This window comes from Microcebus murinus, chromosome 18 (genome assembly GCF_040939455.1).
Source record: "Microcebus murinus isolate Inina chromosome 18, M.murinus_Inina_mat1.0, whole genome shotgun sequence".
Taxonomy (NCBI): Eukaryota; Metazoa; Chordata; class Mammalia; order Primates; family Cheirogaleidae; genus Microcebus; species Microcebus murinus.
The window spans coordinates 28,695,019-28,719,900 of NC_134121.1; the positions used below are offsets into that span (position 1 = coordinate 28,695,019).

The following is a 24,882-nucleotide window of genomic DNA, read 5'->3' on the forward strand; positions in this document are numbered from 1 at the left end:
TCATTATCCAAATAATTTAGCCTCCTACTCTCTTTCCAGTACATTCCACTTTAGTTTCAATAATCAAAGAATTGGGGATGACTCCTTTTCAGTTTCTTCTCACCTGCCCCTTGCTCTAGGCAAGCAGCCCGTTATCAGTTTCGTGGGTGTGTTTCCAGTTTCCTCACTCCCAGGCCTTTGCCCACGCCATTCCTTCCACCAGGCTACCCGTCCCTGCTCCGCTTCCCTGCTTCCCTGTAGGTCTGAGCCCTCTGAGAAACCTAGTTTCATACTACTCCTCCTTTCATGAGGCTGCCTTGGAATCTCCCAGCCAGAAAAGCTCTTTTTCATCTCTGCTGTCCTGGGAAGGAAATATACTCTGGGATTTCTGGCTCATATGGTATCACCCAACTGGATGACATCTCGCTCATCCCCCATGATGCCTTTCACCTGCTCCATCAATCAATGAGCTGAGAAAAGCATTTGGGGTGGAGGGATGGGGGCCACAAAATTGCTCAAGTCCCAGTTAACTGACCCTATAGACAAAGCTTGGATTCCCGGCCTGAGCCCCTGACACAGGTTATGCCGGGAAGGTCGCAAAGCCACCCCACAAAGTAGGTCCTGTAACCATCCGGTCTTGCCTGGGACACCCCCAGCTAGTAAAGGATTTGAACCCAGGCTGGCTGACTCCAACGTCCATGCTCTTTCCACTCTACCACACTGCTTCCTACTGCTATTTTCCTGGGAAGATTGGGGTTAGAAATGGGTATATGGCTGCCCTTGCCACCAATCCTAATTCTCCCAGATGGGAGACTTCTCTCCCAGATCTTTGCTCCTTCAACCTCGGGTGCAAGTTGAACCCTGCCTGGCTCCACCACTCAGCCATCTGGTTGGGCAGAGGGGGCTGCTGGGGAGCCCTCGGCATTACTGAGCACCAAGGGAGGTGACAGTCACCCTCTCCTCATCAGCACTGGGATCGGGAGGCTCACACAGCAAACGCCTCTGGGATAGAGCCCGGCTATATTATTGTTTTTCTCTGGGGAAAACAGGCAGAAATTATGCCTGACAGGATGAGGGTTAGCTGAGGGGAGGTATGAGGGGAAGAGGATGTTCAAAGAGGGGAGCAGGGACCCCCGACCTCTGCAGACAGCTCTGCCCAGCCCCCAGCCCAGAGTGGGGTGGGGGAAGGGTTGATCCTGTCTCAGTCTCTGAGAGAGATTTATTTTGTAACTTCCCTAAGGCCTTTGGAGAAATGCTGCAATTCCCAGCCTGGCCCTCATCTCCACATCTCCACCAGCGCCTCAGTTCCAGCCTCAGGGCTCCAGGGACAGACTGCTGACATGAACCGCCAGGGGACCACACATCCATCCATCTCACAGCTGACCTGAGCCCAGGAGGCCTGTGGGAAAGACGGAGCACAAATGCCGGGGTCTCTGATACAGTAGCGAGCACACACACACACACACACACACACACACACGTGCACACCCCAAACCGTTTAAACAGACCATTCCCCTCTGCGTGTGCTGTAGTTTACAAAGGCCTTCCCCCTGCATTACCTCCATTGTTTGAACAGGGTCCTGGGGAGGAGGCAGGGCAGCTGTTATGAACCCATTTCTCAGATAAGGAACTCATGATTCAAGGAGGGTGAGCTATCTGCTCAGGGTCACACTCTCCAGAGCTTTGAGCATCATAATACTGACAACACCCACAGTGATTCGCATTTATGAGATGTGGAGCCTTGGTGCTAAGCACCTTCCATGCATCTAACACTCATAATAGACCCACAAGGGAGACATTATTATCACTCCCATTTTATAGATGATGAAACAGGGACTTAAGAGATGCTGGATGATTTGGGGCAGCCTGAGCCCATGGGAACTCCCGCTGGGCAGGGACCTTATCTTTCTGGGCCTCTGGTCCTGGCACCCAGACCAGTGCCTGGCCCACATGAGGAGCTCCTTGAACATTTGTGGAATATTTGTCAGCTGATGTCTGCCCCCACTGCCCTTGCCCTCAACTTCCTCCTCCCAGGCTGTTCCTGCCATGTCTCTCCTAACTCCTCACATGTCCCCAGACACCTATTCGAGACCTCTCCCCCAGAGTTCAGGGTAACAGACTCCCTCAGGCCCCTCAAGGGGCTGGGAAGTCAACTTACCACCCCACTTCCAATACCTACCAGCATTCAGGCATTCAGGTTTGTCCCCATGGTCCTCCCTTGCCTCAGTTTCCCCACCTGTACCCAATACTAGGGAAGTAGGCAAGCAGACAACTGGAGAAGAGGCCCTGGGGCAAGTCTACCCCTCTGCTTCCTTCTCTCCCAAGGGGGTGCTGGAGATTGCCTTTCTCTCCAGATCCCACTGAGCCCCAGGCATATGGAAAGTGGGGCCTGCAAGGGGCGAGACACAGGGACAGAGCCGGTAAGCGGAGTGTCTGGGCCCAGGTCCCAAGGACAGGGGCCTCTCGAGGATGGTCCCCCTTAGGATGAGGTTTTGGAGGCCAACTCCAGTTTCCCCCTCTCCAAGCATTAAGCAGTCAATAGCACTGAGTATATGCTGGGCCTACAGGCAGGGAAGAGATGCAAGATGCCACTTCTGTGGACCAAAAGAACAGAAGAGCTGTCTCAAGTGAGGCACACAGAATGCCTTTGTGGCCATGACCTCATTTAAGCTTCCCAACAATTCTGAAAGATGATGTTATTATCCCCGTTTTACGAAGAATGAAGCAGAGGTCTTAGTGACTTGCCCAAGGTCACGTGGCTAGGAACACAGCTAAATGGGGACAAAAAACCTGAGGCCTTTGTGTCCTGTGCTTGGGTCTTGCCCTCAGAGCAAAGCTGATCCTTCGCCAATATCTCCTGAGGCGTCCTTTAGTCACAGCTGGGAGCATTGTAAACAAGCCCCCCCAGCCTCTCACCTGGCCAGGTGTCCAAGGGCAGGAAAGACTGGCTAACCCATCCTCCAACTGGACCCTGGGCTTGCCACCCTGGGGCTTTAGTGGTCGATGAGAGGACAGCCTTCCCCAGCCCTCACCCAGCTGAGGGTCACCCCCACACTGCTGGGCTGCTCCGCCAAGCCCTGCTGCTGTGGCCCCACCCTCACCCCCACTTCCCCTCTGGTCCCCCTGTCCCTCCCATTGCCCTCATTTCAACTGCCACCATCTGGGGCCTCATAAATGACCAGGAGTCATGGATAGGAGAAGCAGAGTCTCTGCTCCCCAGCCTGGCTTCTGACATCTCCAGAGCCCCTCAGCCTGGCCTAGCAGCGGTGGCAGGTCCAGTGAGTGGGCTTCCCCTCAAAGCCGTCCTGCCCTGCCCTCTGCCCGCTGTGCAGCCACGTGCTCAGAGGATTGCCCAATGTCAGAGCGCCATCTAGTGTTCCTGGCGGGCACTCGGCCCCAGCTCTTTCACTTTGTCCAGGGCAAGGCTGTCATGGGAGACGCCAGGTATAGAAGGCGAGGGGTCTGAGCCTGGAACTCATACTTACAAAGGGCCTCAAATCTAGACCTTTGACATGGTGTCGGGATGACACTATTCCTCCAGTCACAGACCCCAGAATCCAGTCCCCTGACAATTGGAAAGCTTTGATCCTATCACAGGATGACACTGCCTGCAGAGCGCTGACTCAAAAAGTATCCGTAGGCCGGGCGCGGTGGCTCATGCCTGTAATCCTAGCTCTCTGGGAGGCCGAGGCGGGCGGATTGCTCGAGGTCAGGAGTTCAAAACCAGCCTGAGCAAGAGCGAGACCCCGTCTCTACTATAAATAGAAAGAAACTAATTGGCCAACTAATATATATAGAAAAAATTAGCCGGGCATGGTGGCGCATGCCTGTAGTCCCAGCTACTTGGGAGGCTGAGACAGAAGGATCGCTTGAGCCCAGGAGTCTGAGGTTGCTGTGAGCTAGGCTGACGCCACGGCACTCACTCTAGCCTAGGCAACAAAGTGAGACTCTGTCTCAAAAAAAAAAAAAAAAAAAAAAAAGTATCCGTAAAGCTAAAATGACCTTTCAAATACTCCTATGACATTGCACTATTTTCTGTTCATTGGTGAGAAGTAAACTTTCCAAATCGGCCATAATTTTGGTAACCCCTTTTTGGCAAGTTTTAATCTTTAACAACATCCTCAAATAAAGAACAGGAGCCAAGGCATCATTAGATAGGGGTGAGGCCTGTTACACGGCGCGCTCTCTCTCATCTCCATTTTGGTGGACATGTCCGTCTACTCCCACCCTGGCCCACCCCTGACTTTGAGTCTGCTAGGGTCCCTGTTCCTGTCTTCTTCCCCCCCGGAAGCCGGGCCCAGCGTGAGCGCACAGCAAGTGCTCATCTGCTGCTGCTGAACAGGACGTTCCCAGGCACTCTGCTAGGGAGTGCATTCCCTTCTGCAAATCAGAGGCTGTGCTAACCCAGGTTTCTAGGTTTGTCTCTCTGTCAAAGGATATTGAGGCATTCAACTTGCATAAATGGTACAAAGATTAAAGAGAAGACATGTGCAAAGGTGTTTGTAAAGGGTGCAACACACAGTAGGCCCTCAAAAAATAGAATGTATTATTATGATAGTTTGGGAGGCCCAGTTAGTGTTCAAAATTCTGTCCAAGGAAGACAGGATGAGTAGTATTACCTCAACTGTGCGACTTCAAGAAAGACACTGGGGCCAGGAGACAGAAGGCAAGATGGGGAGGGCGGGAGATGGTGAAAATGGGTAAAGATTAAAACCCAGTCATGGTCTCAGTCAACAACTTATTTAAGAGTAAGGCATCCCACAGGCCGGGGGTAATTGGGTGGGGAGAAGCCTCTCTTACCCCCAGGTGGGGACGGGAAACAGGCCAAGCGGGGTGGGGGAAGCAGGGGCGAACAGCCTCTTTATTAACACAATTATTTTATTTGCTGAAAGGTAATCATCCTAAGTGAGGTCAATGGCAGCTGGCACAGGACTGGCCCTGCAGGCGCTGGCCCACGTTGCCATGGTGACAGAGCCCGTTCACTTCCAGCAGCTGTGAGGGCTGGAGGTTCCGGAGAAGGGAGACCCCCAGATCTCTTTTCTTCCCCCAGAGAAGGGCTGAAGGACACCTGCAGGTGTTTTCATTCCCCCTCCCAGCCCCCAAGAGACAGACCAAGAGCATTTGGGGAACATCCCAGCCCAGGTTCGCAGAGGGTCCATCCTACAGGAAGGGGTCACTGCAGCAATCATCTCATTTCATCCCACAAGAACCCTGTGAAGAAGGGACCACGCATCATCTGGCCATTTTACAGAAATCTGTGCCTTCGAGGGGCTAGAGACCTGTCTGCCAGATGCACAGTACATGGGGATTTGCAGACTGGGGTCCAAGGGCTCAGGCACCATTTGCAGTTGCCTCAGAGGGAGGGACTGTGACAATGACAGGGAGGAATTAGATCAAGATTTTGAATGATCAGAAGAACTGGTGTAGAGGAAAAGACACTAACCTGGAAGTCATGAGAGTCCTGGGTTCAAGTCCCAATTCTTCTTCTCACAAGCCATGTCACTCTCAGTAAATTTGTTCTGAGCCTCAATTTATCCAATGCATTCTGTACCTGTGACTTGCCAGTCTCTGCAAAATACAGCCATGATCAAGGTGTGTTTCCCCATCTGTAAAAGGGGCCAGCTAAGCCCTGCCCTGGGGACCCAGGATGTCAGCAGTGACTGGGAAACTCACTGCACTACACAAATGTAAGAAGCTCGTTCATTTTCACCCAAATCTCAAAGGGTGTCAGCTCTGCAGAGAAGGGACAAAACATGCTGTGTCCCCAAGTCCTCCAGTCGTGTGGCCCAGCAGTGAGGAAGCCGGGCTGGAAGTGCGGGGCACAGCACAGCAGAAGCAGGCCCAAGGAGGGACGCGCCAGTCCTGGGCTCCATTTCGCGTGTGCCCGCGGTATCTACCGCCCTCTGGTGGAAGAGTCTGACACAGACACAAGGGACAACTGTAGAGGGAATTTAGAAGGGATTTGGGGGGCGACCTAAGCAACTGGGAGCATCAGGGGAAGCTTTGAAAGGTGATGAGACTTGACCTCCCAGAAAGTGGTCGTGGGGATGCGAGTGGGAGGGAGGGCATTTAAGGCAGTGGAGACTGATCTGATAAAAGCCTACAGACTGTCGGGTTCTTGAGGGAGTTTGGGGAACAAGGCATCATGCGGGTGGGTAGAGCAAAGGGACTTCAAGAGGCCCAAAAGGAAGTGGCAGCCACATGGGGACTGATTGTTGGCATCTTTGACCATGAGGCTCTGTACCTCACCCTGGAGGCAATGGGGAGCCATTGAAGGTTTCTGAGCAGGGGCAGACATGATCTGATTCACATTTTAGGCATATTGTGCAGAGAGATAGTAGAGATAGTAGGGGCAAGGAGGCTATTAGAGCCACCTCCTCTGACCATACTGTTACTCACAAACAACAGCAACACTCCTGGCCTCCCTGGACACTTGATGTAGCCCTTTTCTTACCACTGCACACCAGCCCTCAAGCTATGTGGGTTCCCTGCCTGAAAGCAGATTGGGGGCTGGGAGTGAAGCTCCAGGCTCTGTTTCCCACCCCAACCTCCTGCCTGTCAGGGCCCTGGCATTGATTGAAAAGATATGCAAGTCCACCCGGGAAGCTGGAAGGACGTGGGAGGGGAGAGAGCCTGTACACCTGGGGCTGCTCAGCTCCCAGCCTGTTACTTGAGGTCCTTGTGACCCTGGAGGGGCACTCCTTCCAAAGTAATCATCCCTGTTCTACAAGAAGGAAACCAAGACTTGACATGGTTAGGAACAGCCTAGGACCGGACCGCCAGGACCAGGACACAAGTTAGGTGTGTCTGACCCCAAAGTTCCTTCCTACCAGCAGCAGGAAGAGAAACAGGCCTCAGAGAAGCCACCCCCTCCCCTCTAAAGGAGGACCTTCAGATACTGGTGTCCTCCTCCAGCGCCCCCTCCCTGTAGTCCCCTCACAGCCACATCAGGGTCCTGATGACACGCATCCACACACGAGAGAGTTGGTGCATCGAAGATGTTCACAAAGCAGCAGTTCATCCAACTTCCTGGTTTAGATTCATCAGCCTCTCTGAGGCTGTCAGTCAGAGTCTCCATCCTGTGCCAGAGGCCACAGAGCAAAGGCAGGTGGCAGGGGGGCTGCTCAGGATGGGGTCCATGCACAGAGGTGGCAGACCCCACCTCGTGCCTTGGGGACCCCAGTTGTGGAAGCTGGCAGTCAGGAGAACCTCTGAGGAAGGAGTGGGTGGTGGGGAGGACAGGTCTTGGGAGGTTATTCCTTCCCCTTAGGCTCGTCACAGAGACCCCTCCCAGGGTGGGCTCCTGAAGGGTGACAAGGGCAGCAAGTCTGAGGGAGGCTTCCAGGACAGGGAAGAGACAGAAGACAGAACCAGAGATAGGGTGAGAGGTGGGGAGGAGATGGTTCTAGTTTCACGTCTGGCCGTGGTGGCGGTGCCCAGGGTGCTAGCCACATCCAGCCAGGTAATAGCATGGGCTCCATCCTAAACTTGAATCAATGGATCTGAGGTGTGGCCACGATCTGAAGCAAGGAGATTATCAAGGGCCTGGGAGGGAGAGAGTGAGGGAACTGCCTGGCCAAGAAAGGATGTGCATAGGATCCATCACAGGTCAGAGTGGGGGGGGGGCGGGGTTCAGCGTCCCTTCCCACAAGGCATGAAGTGGGACGTGGAGATGGGAGTTGGACTGAGCTACAGCAACAGCAAGGGAACAAATCCGTCCAGCCCACTGAGGCTCAGCTAGACCCTAAAACTCAGCCTCTAAGCCTCTCTCCTCCAATCCCAACAAGCCTCAAGTGAGACACCAAGAAGAACTTACCAATCAGTGAGACCCCAGGAAGCCTGAGCAGGGGCTGCTTGAGGTGTTCACACCATCCTTAGTTGGGAAGGGGGGGTCTCAGCATAGGAGCCCCCAACCTCCCCTTCAGGCCAGGCCATACAGAGGGATGAACTGAATGGGTGACATTCTCACCCCCTAAGTGCTCTGGAGAGATGGTAGAAAGGAGGAGGCGACAAACTGGTATCATCTGCCCCACATAACTTATTAGCATCCAGGCAAGATTAATCAAGCCCAGAAACCTCGAGCAGACCCCTAATTAGTTGCTGCTGATAACTATATTTGTCATGCTCTCCAATTATTCCACTGTAAATTTCAGAGTTTAATTGCACCTTGTTCTTCATTGAAGTGTCACTGTTTGCACACGCTCCCCTAATTCTTTAGCAAATTTGACAAAATTCAGCATTAAATATAGATTATCTTTAGATTTCCATAATTAACACAACCAAACTGTCTCAGACCTAAATATTTCTCCCAGTGCCATAAATCTGGCCTGTCCCTGGAACCCAAAGAGCTGCTTCCAGCTCCCCGGCAGAAGCTGCATGGAGAACACACGTGCACATCCATGAACTCACGTGATATGCCTGTGCAGGGCTGGGGCAGGAGGTGGTGGTGAGGCTTCACTGAAGGCACACACCTGGGAACACACCCATCCCCCAAATTTGCAGGAGGCCCTGTCAAGATGCCCACCCTGGGGCTTAGAGGGCCAGTCCAGCACCACTGCTGACCTCTGGTCCTGGCAGCGGCTCAGCCTATAGCCAGGCTGCACCCTCCCCACCCCACAAAGGCTAAAGAGTCCCTGTTTATGACTTTTTCCCCTGTTAAGGCTATTCTTGATATCTGACCTTACCCTAGAAACATGACCCAGGCAGATTCGAACACCCTCTCCCATGCCACACCCCCTCCAGGCCACCCTCACTGCCCAGATTTGTCTTAGCCCATCCCTCCAGGCTCACCAGGTCAGCATATGTCTGCCCAACTCTAAACATACCCAGCTGGGGCTATTTAATTCAGACATGGGGAGGAATTCATGTCCCCTTTCAGGTTTGGAATCTTTTCCACCAGCCCTCAAAGCCCCAAATCTAACCCCCCAATGAAGTCAGCAGGGTGTCCCATTTCCAAGATGACATAGGGACAGGGGTGGCTGGGAGGGAGCAGAGAAACCTGTGCCCCTTTCAGAGCCTAGCCCAGCCCTTGGCCCCTGGGAGAACCACACCTTGAATATATCCCAGGTCAAGCCCCTTCCCCAGGCTAGCGGTCTCATGGGCAGCACAGCACCCAGAGTTCAACTACAAGGCAAGGCTCCAGCCCTCCCTGCGTTCACACAGATGCGAACACACACGGATACAGAGATCCAGACACACAGAGACACACCACAGACACCCACAGACAAGCACACAGACAGCACAGAGACATGCTCACACACACAAACACACACCCTTCAGCCCAGGCCCTGTAGGAAGACGGGGGCGGCCAGACAGGGAAATACTCGCCAGAAATCAGTGACATATCCAGGGCCCTGTGCACCGAAAGGCCAAAGTGGGCCAGGGGCTCCAGCAGACAGATCCCCTGGCCCCTCTATTTCCCCAGTGGAGCTGCAGTGGCAGTTGAGGGGCTGAAGGTGGGAGCAGGCAGGAATACTGAGGAACCTCAAAGTGTACTGGCAGCAAATTTGGAAGAAAATCAATGGCATTTAATGAGATTTGATTTTTCTCCACGATGGGCTGGGCTGCTGGTTATATGGGGGCTCTCTGGGTACAACGTGCAAGGAAATGAGCAAGGCCAGGCGGGACGGGGAAACCGGGGGTGAGGAAACTCCAGGGTCAGCAGCTGCAGGAACAGAGAGGACACCGGGCTGCGCTGGCTGCTCGTGTGTCTAGTGCGGCCAAGCTGGGCCCTCAATCCAGGATCCGGGGTTCCCAGCCCTCAGAGGGGGATGAGGGGCTGAACTCCACCTGGGGCAAGAGGCTGGCAGGGGCCAAGAGCAGTGGAAGCACCAGGGGGATGGCACACAGCTGGCTTGGGGTCATTCCCAGGGTGGTGAGAGGCAATTATCAGTGATCATTCTGATCACTGCAGTTTACTGAGCACCTGCCAGTCTCCAGGCACCTGTTACTGTTATTCTGCAGAAAACCCTGCAAGCAAGGTGATGGCTCCTTGCTCAAATGAAGAAAATTAGGATCAGAGAAGTTAAAGAAATTGCCCAAAGCCACACAGCCAGTGAGTGGCTGAGGCAGCACCTAAGCCAAGGTCCCCCAGGCTCAAAAGTCTGTGCTTCCTCCATTCTGCCTGCAAGTGGCACTGCCAGGCGATGAAGGAGCGTCTTAGTCTCTCTTCCCTTCTTCCAGCCCATGTCTCTGAGATCTATGGCGGGCTGGGCCGGGGCTTGGGTTCAGGCTCCAAGGAGATGGGCACTCAGGAGAATCTCCTGCACAGCTAGACTCCAAAGCACAAGACTTCCTCAGGCACAGAGGAGGGGCCTTGTTTAAAATCGTACCCTCCCCCAACCACAGGGCTCTATTTCCCTCTTTTCCTGCTCTACTTTTTGTATAACACGCTATATAATCTTACTTAGTGTTTTTTTCTGACTTGCTCACTGCTGCATCCCCGCTGACACACACTAGGTGCTCAATAAATACTTGTTAAATGACAGCATAGGCAAAGCCTTGGCGTTCTGTCCACAGAGTCCCTTGGCCCCTTGCCCCCACTCTCACCCTGGTGGCGTCTGCAGCTTTAAGGACTCCCACTCACAGGTCCCAGCCGGTGGGGGGGGAGCCCCACTTCCCCTGCAGCCCCAGGCTCCCCAGCTGCCACTCCACCCCAGCCTCAGCACCAATTCTGCCCGTCGATACTAGCCTCTGGCAGCCACACTCCGATGCCCACCCTGATCGATAACCAGCGGCTGCCTTCGATCAGCCCCAGGGGTATAGAGAGTCACGGGAGAGGCACGGAGAGGAACAGCAGGGTGTGTTCACAGCCTCAGAAAGGGAGCACCAATAGGGAGCCCCCAGTGACCCGGCCAGGGCAGGCAGACAGGACAGAGCTAAGCAGAAACCAGGAGAGGAGACGCCAAACCCAGAGATAGGAAGGGCAAAGAGGCAGCCACCCAGGGTGGCCACTGAGAAAGACAGAAATGAGAAGCAAGAAAGGAAGGGTTGTTGAGGGCCTACTGTATGCAAGGGCATCATCTCTCAAGCCCCAGCACAATCTGGGAGAAAGAGGCTACCAGCTCTGTCTCACAGGGAGGAAACTAAGCTCAGAGGTTAAGAAACTCGCCCAAGGCCTGAGCCTTTAGATTTGGGAGCAGAGCTAGGATTTGAACCCAAGTCTGGTGTCTCTGGGAGGTGAAGCTCTTTGCAGCCTCCCACAGTAGCCCTGAGCTGTCACTTCACCCACAGAGAGTGGGAAGCTGGGAGGAGGTGCACCCACCCCCTCCACTGGGACGCCCCACTTACAGCTTGTCATGATGGTTCAGGATGCCAGGCTTGGTGGTGTGCGTCTGTAGTCCCAGCTACTCAGGATGCTGAGGCAGTAGGTTCACTTGAGCCCTGGGGTTCAAGAGGCAACATAAAGAGACAGAGAGAACCTGTCTCTTTAAAAACAAAAACAAAATATGGGTCGGGACAGGTGAAGGGTGGAGAAGAAGGTGGGGATGCCAGACGGGGGAGGGGTTTGGTGTGGTGGTGGGTGGCACGGGGTGGCTGTGTGCAGGTTTGGCTTGGCCTCAGCATCAGGCCTCCTAGCTGGAGCTTGGCTGGGAGTTCTCTCCTCCCAAACCCCAGCTCCTGCCCTCCCTCCCATTCCTCCCCCCCAAACTCTACCGATTGCCACAGCGTAAACTTGGGCAAGTTACTCAACCGCTCTGAGCCTCAGTTTCCTATCTCTAAGCAAAAGGCGGTAACAGTGCCTACCCCAAAGTATTGTATCATAAGGATTAAGTGAGATGAGGCATGTAAGCTCGTGGTAAGTACATAACAAATGTTAGCGCCATCAGCATCACCACCTTGCCACATTACCCCTCCTGCTCTAAGCACACAGCTTCCAGGTTCCACACCCACCAAGGTGAGATTGTTGTAAGTGTGTGTGTTGGTCTCAAGGCTCTGGTTTATTTAATTTTAGTTTTTTTGAGACAGGGTCTCACTCTATTGCCCGGGCTAGAGTGCAGTGGCATCATCATAGCTCACTGTAACCTCCAACTTCTGGGCTTAAGGATCCTCCTGCCTCAGCCTCCCAAGTAGCTGGGACTACAGGTGTGCCCCATCATACCCGCCTCATGTTTCTATTCTTTGTAGAGCCAGGGTCTGGCCATGTTGCTCAGGTTGGGCTTCTCAAAGTGCTAAGATTATAGGCGTGGGCCACCGCAAGATCCCTTGCACAGTGCCTGACCCACGGCTGGCATCCCTATATATGCAAGAAACCGTCTACGCAAGGTCTGGGTGCAGGTTGGTCTGGCACCCTTGTTTCAGAGACTCAAGAGCAGCTGTAGCTGGGGATCATTGGTGACTTGCCTTCTCTGAGGCTGAGAGTGGAAGGCCAAGGCTGGCTGGAAATGTGCTGAGAGATTTGCTTCTCCAATCAAGCCTGGAGAAAAGGGAGGGGAGGGGAGGTCATCAATCTCCAATCTCAGAACTTATTCGCTTGTTCATTCATCGTTTATAAGCACCCAATATAGGCCTGGCCCTGTGCTGGGACCTGGAAATACAAAATAAGCAAAGCTAGTTCCTACCTTGAAAGTCTAAATGTGTGCTGGGGAATGATATTACCAGAGGGTGGGTGGGGCTTACTGGCTGCAGAGGCCTGTCCCACCAATGTGGGGGCCTAAAGGGTGGGCTAGGCTTGATGCCCCTGAAGGCGTGTGGGGGGCAGGGATCCTGCAAGAAGGGACGGAGCCTACTGTTTTACAGTTTCCTCTTCCTAAAGCAAACTGTTCAAGGCCGGGCATGGTGGCTCACACCTGTAATCCTAGCACTCTGGGAGGCCAAGGCAGGAGGATTGCTTGAGCTCAGGAGTTTGAGACCAGCATGAGCAAGAGCGAGACCCTGTCTCTACTAAAAGCAGAAAAATTAGTCAGGCGTGGTGGCGGGTGCCTGTAGTGCCAGCTACTCAGGAGGCTGAGGCAGGAGGATCGCCTGAGCACAGGAGTTTGAGGTTGCTGTGAACTAGGCTGACACCATGGCACTCTAGCCCAGGCAACAGAATAAGACTCTCTCTCAAAACAAAATACAACACAACAAAACAAAACAAAACAAAAAACAGGAAACTCTTCAGCCCATGGGTTTCTTTTGAGGTTGCAGGTAAACCACAAAACTACTGCTTTTCATGGAGTCTCCCTCCTGCCGCCCACAAACCTCAGCTGAAAAGCGAGAGAGAGCCGCTGGAGGGGGAGAGGGGGCCGGCTGCAAAGGTGGCAGGAGAAAGCCCAGGCCAGCCCAGCCCCTCCTCCCCGGCCCACCGCAGCTGGTGAAGGGTGTCCTCTGAAATGGAATATTGTGACAGAGAGGGCACGGGGCAGGGGCGAAGGACAGGCATTTCCATAAAAATCCTTCCTGGAGTGCAGTCGTGAGGAATCTTGTTTAGAAGCGGCCTTTGCAGAGCCCGAGGTATAAATCTCCTGGTCCTCATTCAAAGAGCGGCCCCTCTCCCTCTTCCAATCTGAGGAAGGAGCCGGGACAATTAACTGAGGGGCAGAGCTCATGCCCTTGCCTGCTTCTCCGAGGTGCTAATGGTCCTCAGGGCTCTGGCCCTGCTCCCCCTCCACCCGCCCCAGCCAAACAAGGTTCTGCAATTCTAAAAGATAATTCTGAGAGCAGTTGTTTTGCCCGTAAAATAACAACAATGGTTTCCAATTATTGAGAGTTTACAATTTACTGGGCACTGTGCTAACCTCCTGGGAGGCATGGTTTCCTCATTTTACAGAAGGGACAACTGAATGTCCTAGAGGGTAAGCAACTTGCCTTAGGCCCAGCCAGCTAGGAAGGATTAGAACGGAGACTGGCCACGTTCACAGTAGGCACAGGGATTCCAAAGGAAGGAAAAGGGGCCAGGTTGGGATGCAGGGGCAATGGGGGGGGGGGCGGTGACTGGAACCTATGGATTAGAGGTTGATGGGGAGAGTAAAGAAAAGGGCCACCCCAGGTGCTGTGTCCCCTGACTAGGCTTCCAGGACCCTCAGGAAAGAAGGACAATAACAGCCTCCTGGTCAGTGGCCACCTCTCCCCAGCATAAAACCCCCTCCATGTGCATCTGGAGCACAGCCTGGAAGTGAGGGACACAGCTCTGGGCTGGAAAGGAGGCAGTTAGAACTTTCTGGAGCACCTCCCCCAGCAGGATGAGCTGAAGACCACCAGGGAGGTGTTAATGAAACAAGGAAGCTGCAAACAGACCCAGGAGTGATTCCAATCTGACACCTCCACCCCAGCCCCCACCAGTAATGAGCTGGGACCTGCCTTTCTCCCCAGAGAGGGGGCTGGGGGGAGAAGCCATGTTCGGGCATCCTTGTAGCTTCAAAAGCCTCATTTCATCCTCATCATTGTTAATAACATTTTTATTGCTATAAAAGCTCACATTTATTAAATATCTACTGTGCTAAGCCTTTTTCATACATCCTATCATTAATCTTCACCTATAAACCTTAACCTATAGGGTAAGCAGAATTCTTATTTCCATTTTACAGATGAAGAAATTGAGGTTCAATCAGGTCAAGGGACTTGCCTGAAGTAGAGCCAAAACGTGGACCCTGGACCGTCGGACTCAGAGCTCTCAGCACTTTGGGTACTGAGTCTCTGACTTGGACGCACAGAGAACTCCCTGCAAGGAGGTCTGTCCCTGTGGCCCTGGGCCTGGGGCTGAGTGGTAAATAAAGGCAGCATGCCCAATAGAACTTGTTGTCAAAGTTCCAGAATTGGGAAGAAAGGACCAGCAGGATCCTAGCCCTACCACCAAGTCTCCCCGTCTGCTCTCTCTGGGTCCGCTTTCCCCTGCTCTCTCTGGGTCCGCTTTCCCCGTGTATACAATGAGAATTGGGCCAGGGAGCTCCCCGCTGGGAGGGACTTCCAGCTCTGCCCACTGCCTGGGGAAGGGGAGGCAGATTGGTTTTGGCTGGGGAGTCCCCTGCCTCTGACCCCAGGAGAGAGGGACTGAGCAGCTCTGTGAGTGGAGTCCCATGTTTGTAAACACCATTAATCAGTGATTAGCAGATGGGCATGCTAATTGCACCTGTGAAAGCGAGAGACCACAAGGTTGATTACATTTACAAACTGTGGGGATGCCTGGCACCTGGCCCTGCAGGAGTGGCAGGAGAGGGGGGCTGTCTCATTTAGGACCCCAGCCCGAGGGAGGCGAGTTTGACAATTAAGCCTCCTGCCAAAAAAAGATTGCAGGCCCAGAGAAGGGGTCAGCGGTGCTGGCCTTGATTCAGCAGCTCTGGGAACATGAAGTCAGTGACAATCCTTCTTAGACCCTTCCCCTCTTAGCTGGGGAGCCCTGACAAAAGGGGACCCTGCAAATGTCATTTCAACCCACTCCCCAACTCCCTCCAGCAGTTCTAGGGGGTAAATCATTGTGCACTGCAGCTGAAAGGGGCCCCAAGGGCCTACAGGGAAACTGAGGCCAGGTTAATCAGCAAGCACAGCCCAGTGCTCTGACCTCTAGGTTAGCCCCCAGAGTCTGTGAAGAACAGCCACGATCCTCCTCCAAGCATGGGGCTGAGGGCTTTACATGTAGGATTTCTTTTCATCCATACCATCATCATCTGAAGTGGATATCATTGTTATCCCCATTTTATAGACTATGAAAACTGAGGCTTAGAATTTAAGGGACAGGTCCACATGACGCTACTAGCAAGTCACAGAGCTTGAACTTGAAGCAAGTGCTGTTTAGCAGCCAGGATCCTGGTTTTAATCACTGTGGCTCTCTCTCCTGGCTTCATCCCAGTTCTGCCCTTCAGGGGCTAGACCCTCACCCAGCCCCTTCGTACCCACAGCACCCCCAGCTCCTGCATGCTTAACCCATACTTGCTGAGCAGTGGCTCCGTGTTGGGCACCGGGCCAGGCCCCAGAGGCCACTCAAAGGGGTATTGGGCCTCATCTCCCTCATCCTTAGGACCTCAGGCCTTTCCCTTTTGTCGTGGGACAGCCTGTGTACATGACAACACCTGTGTGTGTGTGGCAGGGAGTTTATAGCCTTGGTTCCTTTTGCTTCAAGTGAATCTGTCTTCCCAGACTCCAGCCAGCCTGCTTCCCAGGGGCAAAGCAGGGAGAAGCCCCCTCTGGGGGCCACTCCCAGGAGACTGGCCAGCTAGATACCCCAAACTGCTGCGATCCAGAAACCTGACGAACAGCAGGTTAGTCATCACAGAGTTCCAGTCACCACAGAGGAGTCTGTGGGCAGGAGAGGGGGTTCTGGACCCTTACCACCACCTACCCCATCTTCTAGGCCCCACACTGGGCTTGGTCCTAGAGAGTGGAGCTCACCTCTGCACCCCCACATAGAGGGAGCGCTGAGACACCTGCATTTGTTTTCATCAAGTGTATCAATCAGGATTCTTCAGAGAATCAGAACCAATAGGGTGTGTGTGTGTGTTAAAAAGTTTTATTATTACAAATTGGCTCACAATTATGGAGCTCAAAAAGTTACATCTGCAGGGCAAGTCAGCAAGCGCGATACCCAGGACAGCCGATGGTTTAGCTGCAGTCTGAGTTTGGAGGCCTGAGAACCAGAGAGAGAATGGTGTAGTTCCCATCCAAAGGGCAGTGTGCTCAAGACCCAGGAAGAGCCTGTGTTTCACTTAACAGTCTGAGGGCAGAAGGAATTCTCTCTCATTCCAGGGGAGGTCAGCCTTTTGTTCTGTTCAGAACCTCAACTGATAAGGCCCCCACACAAATTATGGAGGGCAATCTGCTTTACTCAGTCTATTGATTTAAATGTTAATCTCTTCCAAAAACACCCTCATAGAAACCCCCAGAATCATGTTTGACCAAATATCTGGGCACCCCATGGCCCAGTCAAGTGGATACATAAAATTAGGTATCACGTTCAAAGTTTGTATTACTGTGTGCTAGTCTTGGGATGCACAGTCCTAGTTTACAGAACAGTTTTTACTGATATTCTCATTTTATCTTTATAACTTCTCTGTTAGAAGGGGGCAAATAGAGCTGGAATTAATGGCACGTCCCTGTTTTACAGATGAGGAGACTGGGAAACCATCTAGGTAGGAAACCATGGAGCCAAGGCTGAAATGAGCATCTTCCAAAGAACTTTAGGGACAGATGAAAGATCAACCTTGCCCAAACTTCCAGGCACACCTGAAAACCACAGGTGTGAATGTGCTTCTTGGTGTGAATATGAAGCAGTTTCTTGGACATAAGCAAGAGGCCCGAAGGCCAGTGGTTCTTGAACCTGGCTGCACAATGAGATCATTTCTTAAAGGGGAGCTTTATGAAACACCAACACCTGGCTCCTTCCCCAGAGATTCTGATTTAATTGGTCTGGTGCATCTAGAATATTAAAATGTGTCCTCTTCCCTCCAGCTATGACTCTAAGGCATAGCCAAGGTTAAAAGTCACTACAATGGGCTCTTGACCAAGAAGGCACAGGGATGGGGGAGGCAGTGTGTTCTGGTCAGGGCTGACCCGAGCCGGCAGAGATCAGAGCTGGTGTGGCAGTCGGGGACAGGATCTCAATGGGGACACATGCTGGCGGTGATCATGGGACTTTAGTCCTTTCTTGAGAAGAGAAACTTTGACTTTAAAAAGATCTTAGGCCCCTTCTAAACAAATTCTGACATTCTAAATTGGCATTACCATTATAATTCTGAGCTACATCCATTCCAGATGAAATCCAGAGAAAAGGGGGCACTATTTATTAAGCACCTACCACATGGGAGGCACTGAGTCCCCATCACCCTCTACACCTTCCCTGCAATCCAGGAAGGCAGAATTATTTTCCTTTCTCCCAGGAGGGAGGCACAGGTGGGCAAGTAACTTGCCCAAAGTCACACAGCAGTCAGGATTACAATTTAGGGGCTGCTCGCCTCCGAATCCCGTGTTCCAGGACAGTGGTTCACAACCAGGGAGGATTCCGTCATCCAGGGGGCATTTGACAATGTCTGGAGACATTTTTGGTTTCATAACTTGGGGTTGGGGGGTACTAGTGGCATCTAGTGGGTAGATGTCAGGGTGCTGCTAAACATCCTCCAACACACAGGACGGGGTCACAGCAAAGACGCACTGGGCCCGAAGGAACGTTGGCGGTTGAGAGCCTCTGCTCTAGTGGCTCTCCTGCGGAGCCTGGAAAAGCCTGACACCCACACTCATTGTATCAGACCCTCTGGTGTCAGTGTTGGGTTTTTTGACCCTTGCCAGGTGGTCCCAATGTGCTGCCAAGACTGAGAAGCACTGGTGGCTTCTGCTCCATTTGTGGGACCCTGGGGGAAGAGCACCGAGTCTGTCTAGGCTGTACAATCAACAGGAAGCCTGTCCTCGGTCCCTCCTGTTGAGATGGACTGACAGATGAGTCCCTGGCCGGGGGAGGGTGGGTACCAGTGGGGTGGGAGGTGTTTGCTAATTTTCCCTTGACTCTTCTGGGGCTGCACCCTGGAGTCTCCTCCTGGTGGCTGCAGAAGCGTCCTATAAACTCGGCCAAAGAGCGAGGCTGCCATCTAATGGACAAATCGATGGAATATCCCATTTATACAGTGCTTACCGGGTACCAGGTGATGTTTTATTTGATCCTAAAAACCTGTGAATTAGCTGCAAACAAGGGTCCGAGGAACATAAAGATGAAGATGTGTACTCAAGGCCCCACAGTGGGGCAGTATTTAAGCCTAGATTTGTGCCCAGTCTACCCCATACAAGGGCCCCGGGCCTCCCTCTACATTCTCACACTCACATTTGCCACAAGCAACAGCTCGTTCAAGAGGAACAGGACCCTGGGACTAGGCTGCCTGCTCCCTTCCCAATGTCTAGACTTCCCCTTGACTTCTAGGCAGGCCCCAGGCAGACAGACTCCCTCCATCCCAGCCGGGCCTGGAAACTGACAAACTACCATCTCCTATTGCAGTTGCAACATCCCAACAGGAAACTGAACTTCCTCTCTGGTCTCCATCCCAAAGTCCCCGAACCCCCAAGACTATGGTCAATAAACAAGGACTGCGGTACACACTCAGTGGAGACTCCCACACACTGGAGCACGTGGATGTATGTGCAACAGTCCCGACTCCAGCACATGCACATTGCAGATGGTCCAAGCCAGCTCCCAATTTGCCTTTTCCCCATCCTGAAGACAGTCCTGGATACTGAGCCACTCTGAGTCCTTCAGACGTGACTCAAATTCTTGGGGGTCTCAGAGAAGGTGCCTTCTTCTCTCTCTGCAGGGAAACTCTTCCTCTGGCTGCATATGGAGTGAAGAAGAATTCCTGCACAGACAGAGGACAAGGGACGAGAGGACAGAGCCCCTGACACGTGCCAGGCACCCTCCCTCTTTTCACCCTCCTCAACAGGATGTGTTTTCTCCATTTTGCACAAAAAGCAACTGAGACATAGAAAGGTTGAATGACTTGTTTAGGATGAAACAGCTGGTAAATAAGATTAGAGAGAAGTGACACCTGTGTGATGAGGGGGTGAGAAGAAAGGGAAGGGGGAGTAGACTCACCTGTAGCCACAGAGACGTTCAAAGAGTCGAGTCCAGGTGGCAGCTGGCGCCCGGGCAGGATGGTGAGGAGAAGCTGGCAGGAGGCCTGCACTTCCTGGGACAGACCAGAGCCCTCGTTCCCTGCAGGGCATAGGGCAGAGGGTTAGGGTGCCCCAGCCAGACACCGACATGCTCAGGAAATGTCTACCTGAGCACAGAAAAGCAGGGACAAATACCTACCCAGCACGAGGAGAGTAGGCCGGTCCCAGAGGAAATCCAAGCAACTAGTGACAGGGATCTCGGAGGACTGGGAGATCTCAGCCCTTGGGCCGCCCACTGTGCCAGCCACGAGCCAGCCCTGCTGGGCTTTGGCCTGAAAGGAGGAAGAAATCATTTTTCTAGCTCATCAAATCTTCATCAGTGTTCTGGCCAAGGAGGAGCCCAGCCTCACCCATATATTAATCTACCCACTCATGCAGTCAGTTTAGTCAACAGTTATTAAGCACCCAGAACGGACCAGGCTCTGTTCCAGGCATTGGGGATAGGGTGGTGAACAAAACAAAACAGTCCAAAATTCCAGTCTTGTGGAAGAGTTGGTAGGGAAGGGTTCACTGAGGTGACATTTGAGTGCAGCCCTGCAGGAGATGAGGGAGCACAGTACAGACATCAAGGGGAGGAAACTTTCAGGTGGAGAAATTAGCAAGCACAAAGGCCCAAAGGCAGGTACTTAGCTGGCATGTTTAAGGAACAGTAAGGTAACCAGCAGGAAGGGAGTTGTCAAGGAGACAGGACAGGGAACAATGACCACATAAGGTAGGACTTCAGGGACTACTGGAAGTACTTTAGCTTTTACTCTGAGAGAGATGAAAAGCCTTTGAAAGGCTCTGAGTAGAGAAGTAACATGGTCTGACTTCAACAGAATCACTCAGCCAGCTGTGCTGAGAACTAACAGCAGAAGTAAGGAGACCAGTTAGGTTTCTGCAATAATATAGCCGAGAGATGAAGGTGAGTTGGACCAGGGTGGTAGCAGTGGAGATGGTGAGAAATGGTGAAAATATGCAAATAACTTCAATCAAGAATGATGCCAATGTTTTTGGCCTCAACAACAGAAGGGATGGAATTGCCATTAGTTGAGCTGGGTAAACCTCTAGAAGGAACACGTGCTCAGTTTTGTTAACTTTGAAATGCCCAATAGACTACAAAAAAGAACTGTGGAGTAAGCATCTTTTTTTTTTTTTTTTGAGACAGAGTCTCACTTTGTTGCCCAGGCTAGAGTGAGTGCCATGGCGTCAGCCTAGCTCACAGCAACCTCAAACTACAGGGCTCAAGTGATCCTACTGCCTCAGCCTTCCGAGTAGCTGGGACTACAGGCATGCGCCACCATGCTCGGCTAATATATATCTATATCTATATCTATATCTATATATTTTTTAGCTGTCCAAGTAATTGTCTCACTCTTGCTCAGGCTGGTCTCGAACTCCTGAGCTCAAATGATCCACCTGCCTCGGCCTCCCAGAGTGCTAGGAATGCAGGTGTGAGCCACCGTGCCCAGCTGGAGTAGGCACCTAGATGAGTGAATCCAGACTTCAGAAGTAAGATCCAGGCTAGGATACACATTTGGAAGGCATTCAAATATAGATGGTATTTAAAGCCACGAGACTAGATGAGAACAACAAGAAATGAATATATACAGAAAAGAGACCCAAAGACTGAGACCTGGGAAATGCCAATGTTTGGAGGGCGTGTGGGGGGGGTGATGAAGAGAAATCACCAAAGATAACAGCAAGAGAGGGCACAGTGGAGCAGGAGGAAAGTCAGGTGAAGAGTGCTCCCAGGAGGAAGGACTGGTCACCTGTGCCAGATGCTGTGGACAGGTCAAGTCACATAAGGACTGAGAACTGAGCCATGGATGCAGCAGCATGGAGGTCACTGGTGACCCTGACAAGGGCTTTCAGTGTGGGAGGAGGGTCTGACTGGTGTGAGATCAAGAGAGAATAGGAGGCTGGGGCGTGGTGGCTCAAGCCTGTAATCTTAGCAGTCTGGGAGCCCGAGGCTGGAGGATTGTTCAAGGTCAAGAGTTCGAAACCAGCCTGAGCGAGACACCGCCCCCCCCCCGTCTCTACTAAAAATAGAAAGAAATTAATTGGCCAACTAAAAATATTTAGAAAAAATTAGCCGGGCATGGTGGCGCATGCCTGTAGTGCCAGCTACTCGGGAGGGTGAGGCAGAAGGATCACTTGAGCCCAGGAGTTTGAGGTTGTTGTGAGTTAGGCTGATGCCACGGCACTCTGGCCTAGGCAACACAGGGAGACTCTGTCTCAAAAAAAAAAAAAGAGAGAGGGAGAATGCTTGTTTGCATGCTAATGAGATGGAAGGGAAAACCCAATGATGAAAATGACTAGAGCACTGTCTTTGAGTAGGCAAGAAGGGCTGGGGGCCAGGGCAGCCCCCTGCTTCCCCTAGATGCTGATGGGAGTATGGAGATGTAATCACTGGAACTTAAGTAAGTATCCTGCAGTGGTTTTGTTTCTTTCAGGAGCTATATGTGTAGGGTAGTGGAAGTGAGAAGAGGGAACCTCATCTCCCACCAGATTTGGCCAGAATTCCTCTGAAGAGGGCTCCCTACAAGAAGAGGAAACCAGAAAATGCTTCTAGACAGATGCTTTTCAATCTAGTAGCCACTAGCTACATATGGCTATTAAGCAATTGAAATGTGGCTAGTCCAAATTGAGATGTGCTCCATGTAAAAATTGTTAAAAGCAATGCAAAATATTTCATTAATATTTAAAACGATTAGCTGGTGGCTCATGCCTGTAATCTCAGCACTCTGCCAGGCCAAGGGAGGAGGATCACTTGGGGCCAGGAGTTGGAGACCAGCCTGAGCAACACAGTGAGACCCTATCTCTACAAAAATTTTTTTAAAAAACAAAATTAGCTGGCCCATGGTGGTGTGAGCCTGTAGTCCCAGCTACTCAGGAAGCTGAGGCAGGAGAATCACTTGAGCCCAGGAGTTTGAGGGTGCAGTGAGCTGTGATGACAATACTACCGTCCAGCCTGGCAGCTGGAGACCTTGTCTCAAAAAAAAAAAAAAATACCCCACAAAAGATTATATGTTGAAATGATAATATTTGGGATATAGTAGGTAAAATTTATTAAAATTAATTTCACCTGTTTCTGTTTACTTTTCAGTGTGGCTACTAGAAAATCTAAAACTACGTATATGGCTCATATTATATATTTATTGGGCAGCATTGTTCTAAGCACATTCCAGAGCTCTCCCACCTTCTTGGGGAGGGTGGAGTTTCTCACCACTCAGAATGGGGGAAGGGAGGAATGGTTAGAGGTCTGCCAAATGCGGAGCAATACTGACCCCTCGTGTCCAGCAAGGGAAGCACAGCTGAAAACAGACTAAAGGACCTAGAAAGAGGCTTCCTAAGGTTTGCCGATTACTAGATATCAGTGGCATGCAGGTCTCCTTGTTCAAAGATTATTTCAAGCTGTGCCCCTATTCGAGGAACCGAGGCCTCCTGTCCACCAGCTCCTCACAGCTGAACAAGCATTTACTGAAGACCTACTTAGTAGGCAATTGAGACACTGAGGTAGACTTAAAGAAGGGGCAAAGAGGTGTATTCCCTGGGAAAGGAGTGCAGTGAAGGGAATGGAGCCAGCAAGTTCCTAACTTTAGACAGTGCTCCATCAGTAGTTTTAAAAACTCTGGGGCCCTTCCCTCTCCAGAGAAGGCGATGCCAGTATGTCCCCTTCTCTCCTCCCATCAACTGCTGGCAGAGATCCCTAGAAGAGGCTGAGCAAAACTCGTTTCTGTTCCTTCCCCTCTCGCCCCTCATTACCTGTAAAAAACCGGCCAGGTCATCAGTGGAGAACACGTCCATCACCTCCATAGCGCCCGCGCTGGCCTTGCTGACCACTGGAGTGAGCGGGCAGCTGCAAAGTTTCCCCATTCCCCGTATTAGGCTGGACAATCTCAAGCCCGGTGCCCTCGCCTCCCTGGGCTCCCAAGGGTTAGGGGGTTAGAGTTCTGGCTCTAAGGAAGCCCAGCTGAGGGATCACCCAAGGGTCAAGGTGCTTAGGAACTCGGCTGCGCCTCCAAGATGGGACACATGGAGAATAAGGGACATCCGTGCCTGTTTCTCTGGCTAGTGATGACCTTATCCACTCCGAGGAAGTGAGCGGAGCGCAGCACAGCCCCAAGATTCCGGGGATCCTGAAGGTCCTCGAGGACGAGCCACAGCTGCTGGGGGTCGTCGCCTGGGTTCGCCTCTCCGGCCTCAGTCCAGGGCCGGGGCCGCAGCGGGCTCACCTCCAAGCAGACGCCCTGGTGGACCTGGTACCTGCACAGGGCGTCCAGTTTCTGCCGTCTGGGCCGCAGAACTGGAATGCCCTGTGCCTCGGCCGCCCGGAGCAACTCGGCCCGCGCCCCCTGCAGCCCGGCCTTGCCGGCCTGGAGCAGGAGCTTGGCCACGCAGCGGCGGGCAGCCTGCAGTGCCAACAGACATGGGGACAGGCCAAACAGAAGCTCCAGCCGCTGCGTCGCCGGCAGGTCATCCAGCCGCAGACGGCTTAGCTCCTCCCCTCCAGGCCGCACCTCACGCCGCGCTGCTTGGGAGAAATGACGGGTGACAAAGTGACCCGAGCAACACCGGGTCGCGCCCCTGAAGGTCGAGAGTAATCCCATGGTACACGCCCCGCCAGGGACTCGCCCCGTTCCCAGGCCCTCAACAGAGGGGCGAAGGGGATCTGGGCACGGCTGCCCTCACCCAGCCCCCGAGACAAGAACAAACTACAGGCCAGACCACGAGCACAGAGGCTTCCCAGAACTGGACAGCCCAGCTACGACCGCCCCCGCCAGCCCACGTGGGCTTCTCCGCTTCCGCATTCAGGCGGCCCCGCCCCCTGCCCGGCGACGCACTGCGCACGTCCGGCTGCAGACTGTCCCCACAGCGCCCCCTGCAGGACTGGCTGAGCGGCGACCTCCACTGCACCACGGCGAGCCGGGAGGCCGTGCTCAAAGCTGAGCTGACCCTACTGCCTGCTGCATCCTGTGCCCTCGGGGGACCTAATTCACCCACACACCAGCAAAGGACACTTTAAGGGGACGGGTTAGCCTTCCGGTTGAACCGATTCAGTCTTGGTGCCTCCCTCCTTACATCCAGGTGCTGGAGATCTTCCCCAGAAGCTTCTCCTTGTCAGACCCTCATCACCAGTCAGCAGAACCGCAATAGCAACTTCCCATCCCGTGGCTGATTCTCTTCCAAGTGACAGCTGTGAGCCTGTCGCGTCCCTGCTGACAAGCCAGCCGATGCCCCTGTCCCACGGGTAATAGCCAGACACCTTTGCTCAGCACTCAGGTCCAGGAGCGCTCACCTCCAAGCAGACACCCTAGTGGACCTGGTAGCTGCACAGGGTGTCCAGTTTCTGCCATT

The 24,882-nt window shown here is 52.8% G+C and overlaps 2 protein-coding genes across 2 annotated transcripts in view; one reads left to right on the top strand and one right to left on the bottom strand.

Annotated features, from left to right (window-relative positions):
• The first annotated feature begins 5,271 nt into the window (after window positions 1-5,271).
• Window positions 5,272-24,882, top strand: part of CA4 (carbonic anhydrase 4) — a 179,097-nt gene continuing 159,486 nt past the window's right edge. The window contains exon 1 of the mRNA XM_075994397.1: window positions 5,272-5,286. The gene's annotated coding sequence lies outside the window, so the exon portion shown is untranslated. The remainder of the gene's footprint in view (window positions 5,287-24,882) is intronic.
• On the bottom strand, window positions 16,381-24,325 carry MRM1 (mitochondrial rRNA methyltransferase 1). The gene is made up of 5 exons (XM_012779640.3): window positions 23,584-24,325; window positions 23,290-23,383; window positions 19,682-19,814; window positions 19,463-19,582; window positions 16,381-19,226 (listed from the first exon to the last, which is right to left on the bottom strand). Exons 1-5 carry the CDS (start codon window positions 24,132-24,134, stop codon window positions 19,126-19,128), a joined length of 999 nt encoding a protein of 332 aa, XP_012635094.2. The 5' UTR covers window positions 24,135-24,325; the 3' UTR covers window positions 16,381-19,125.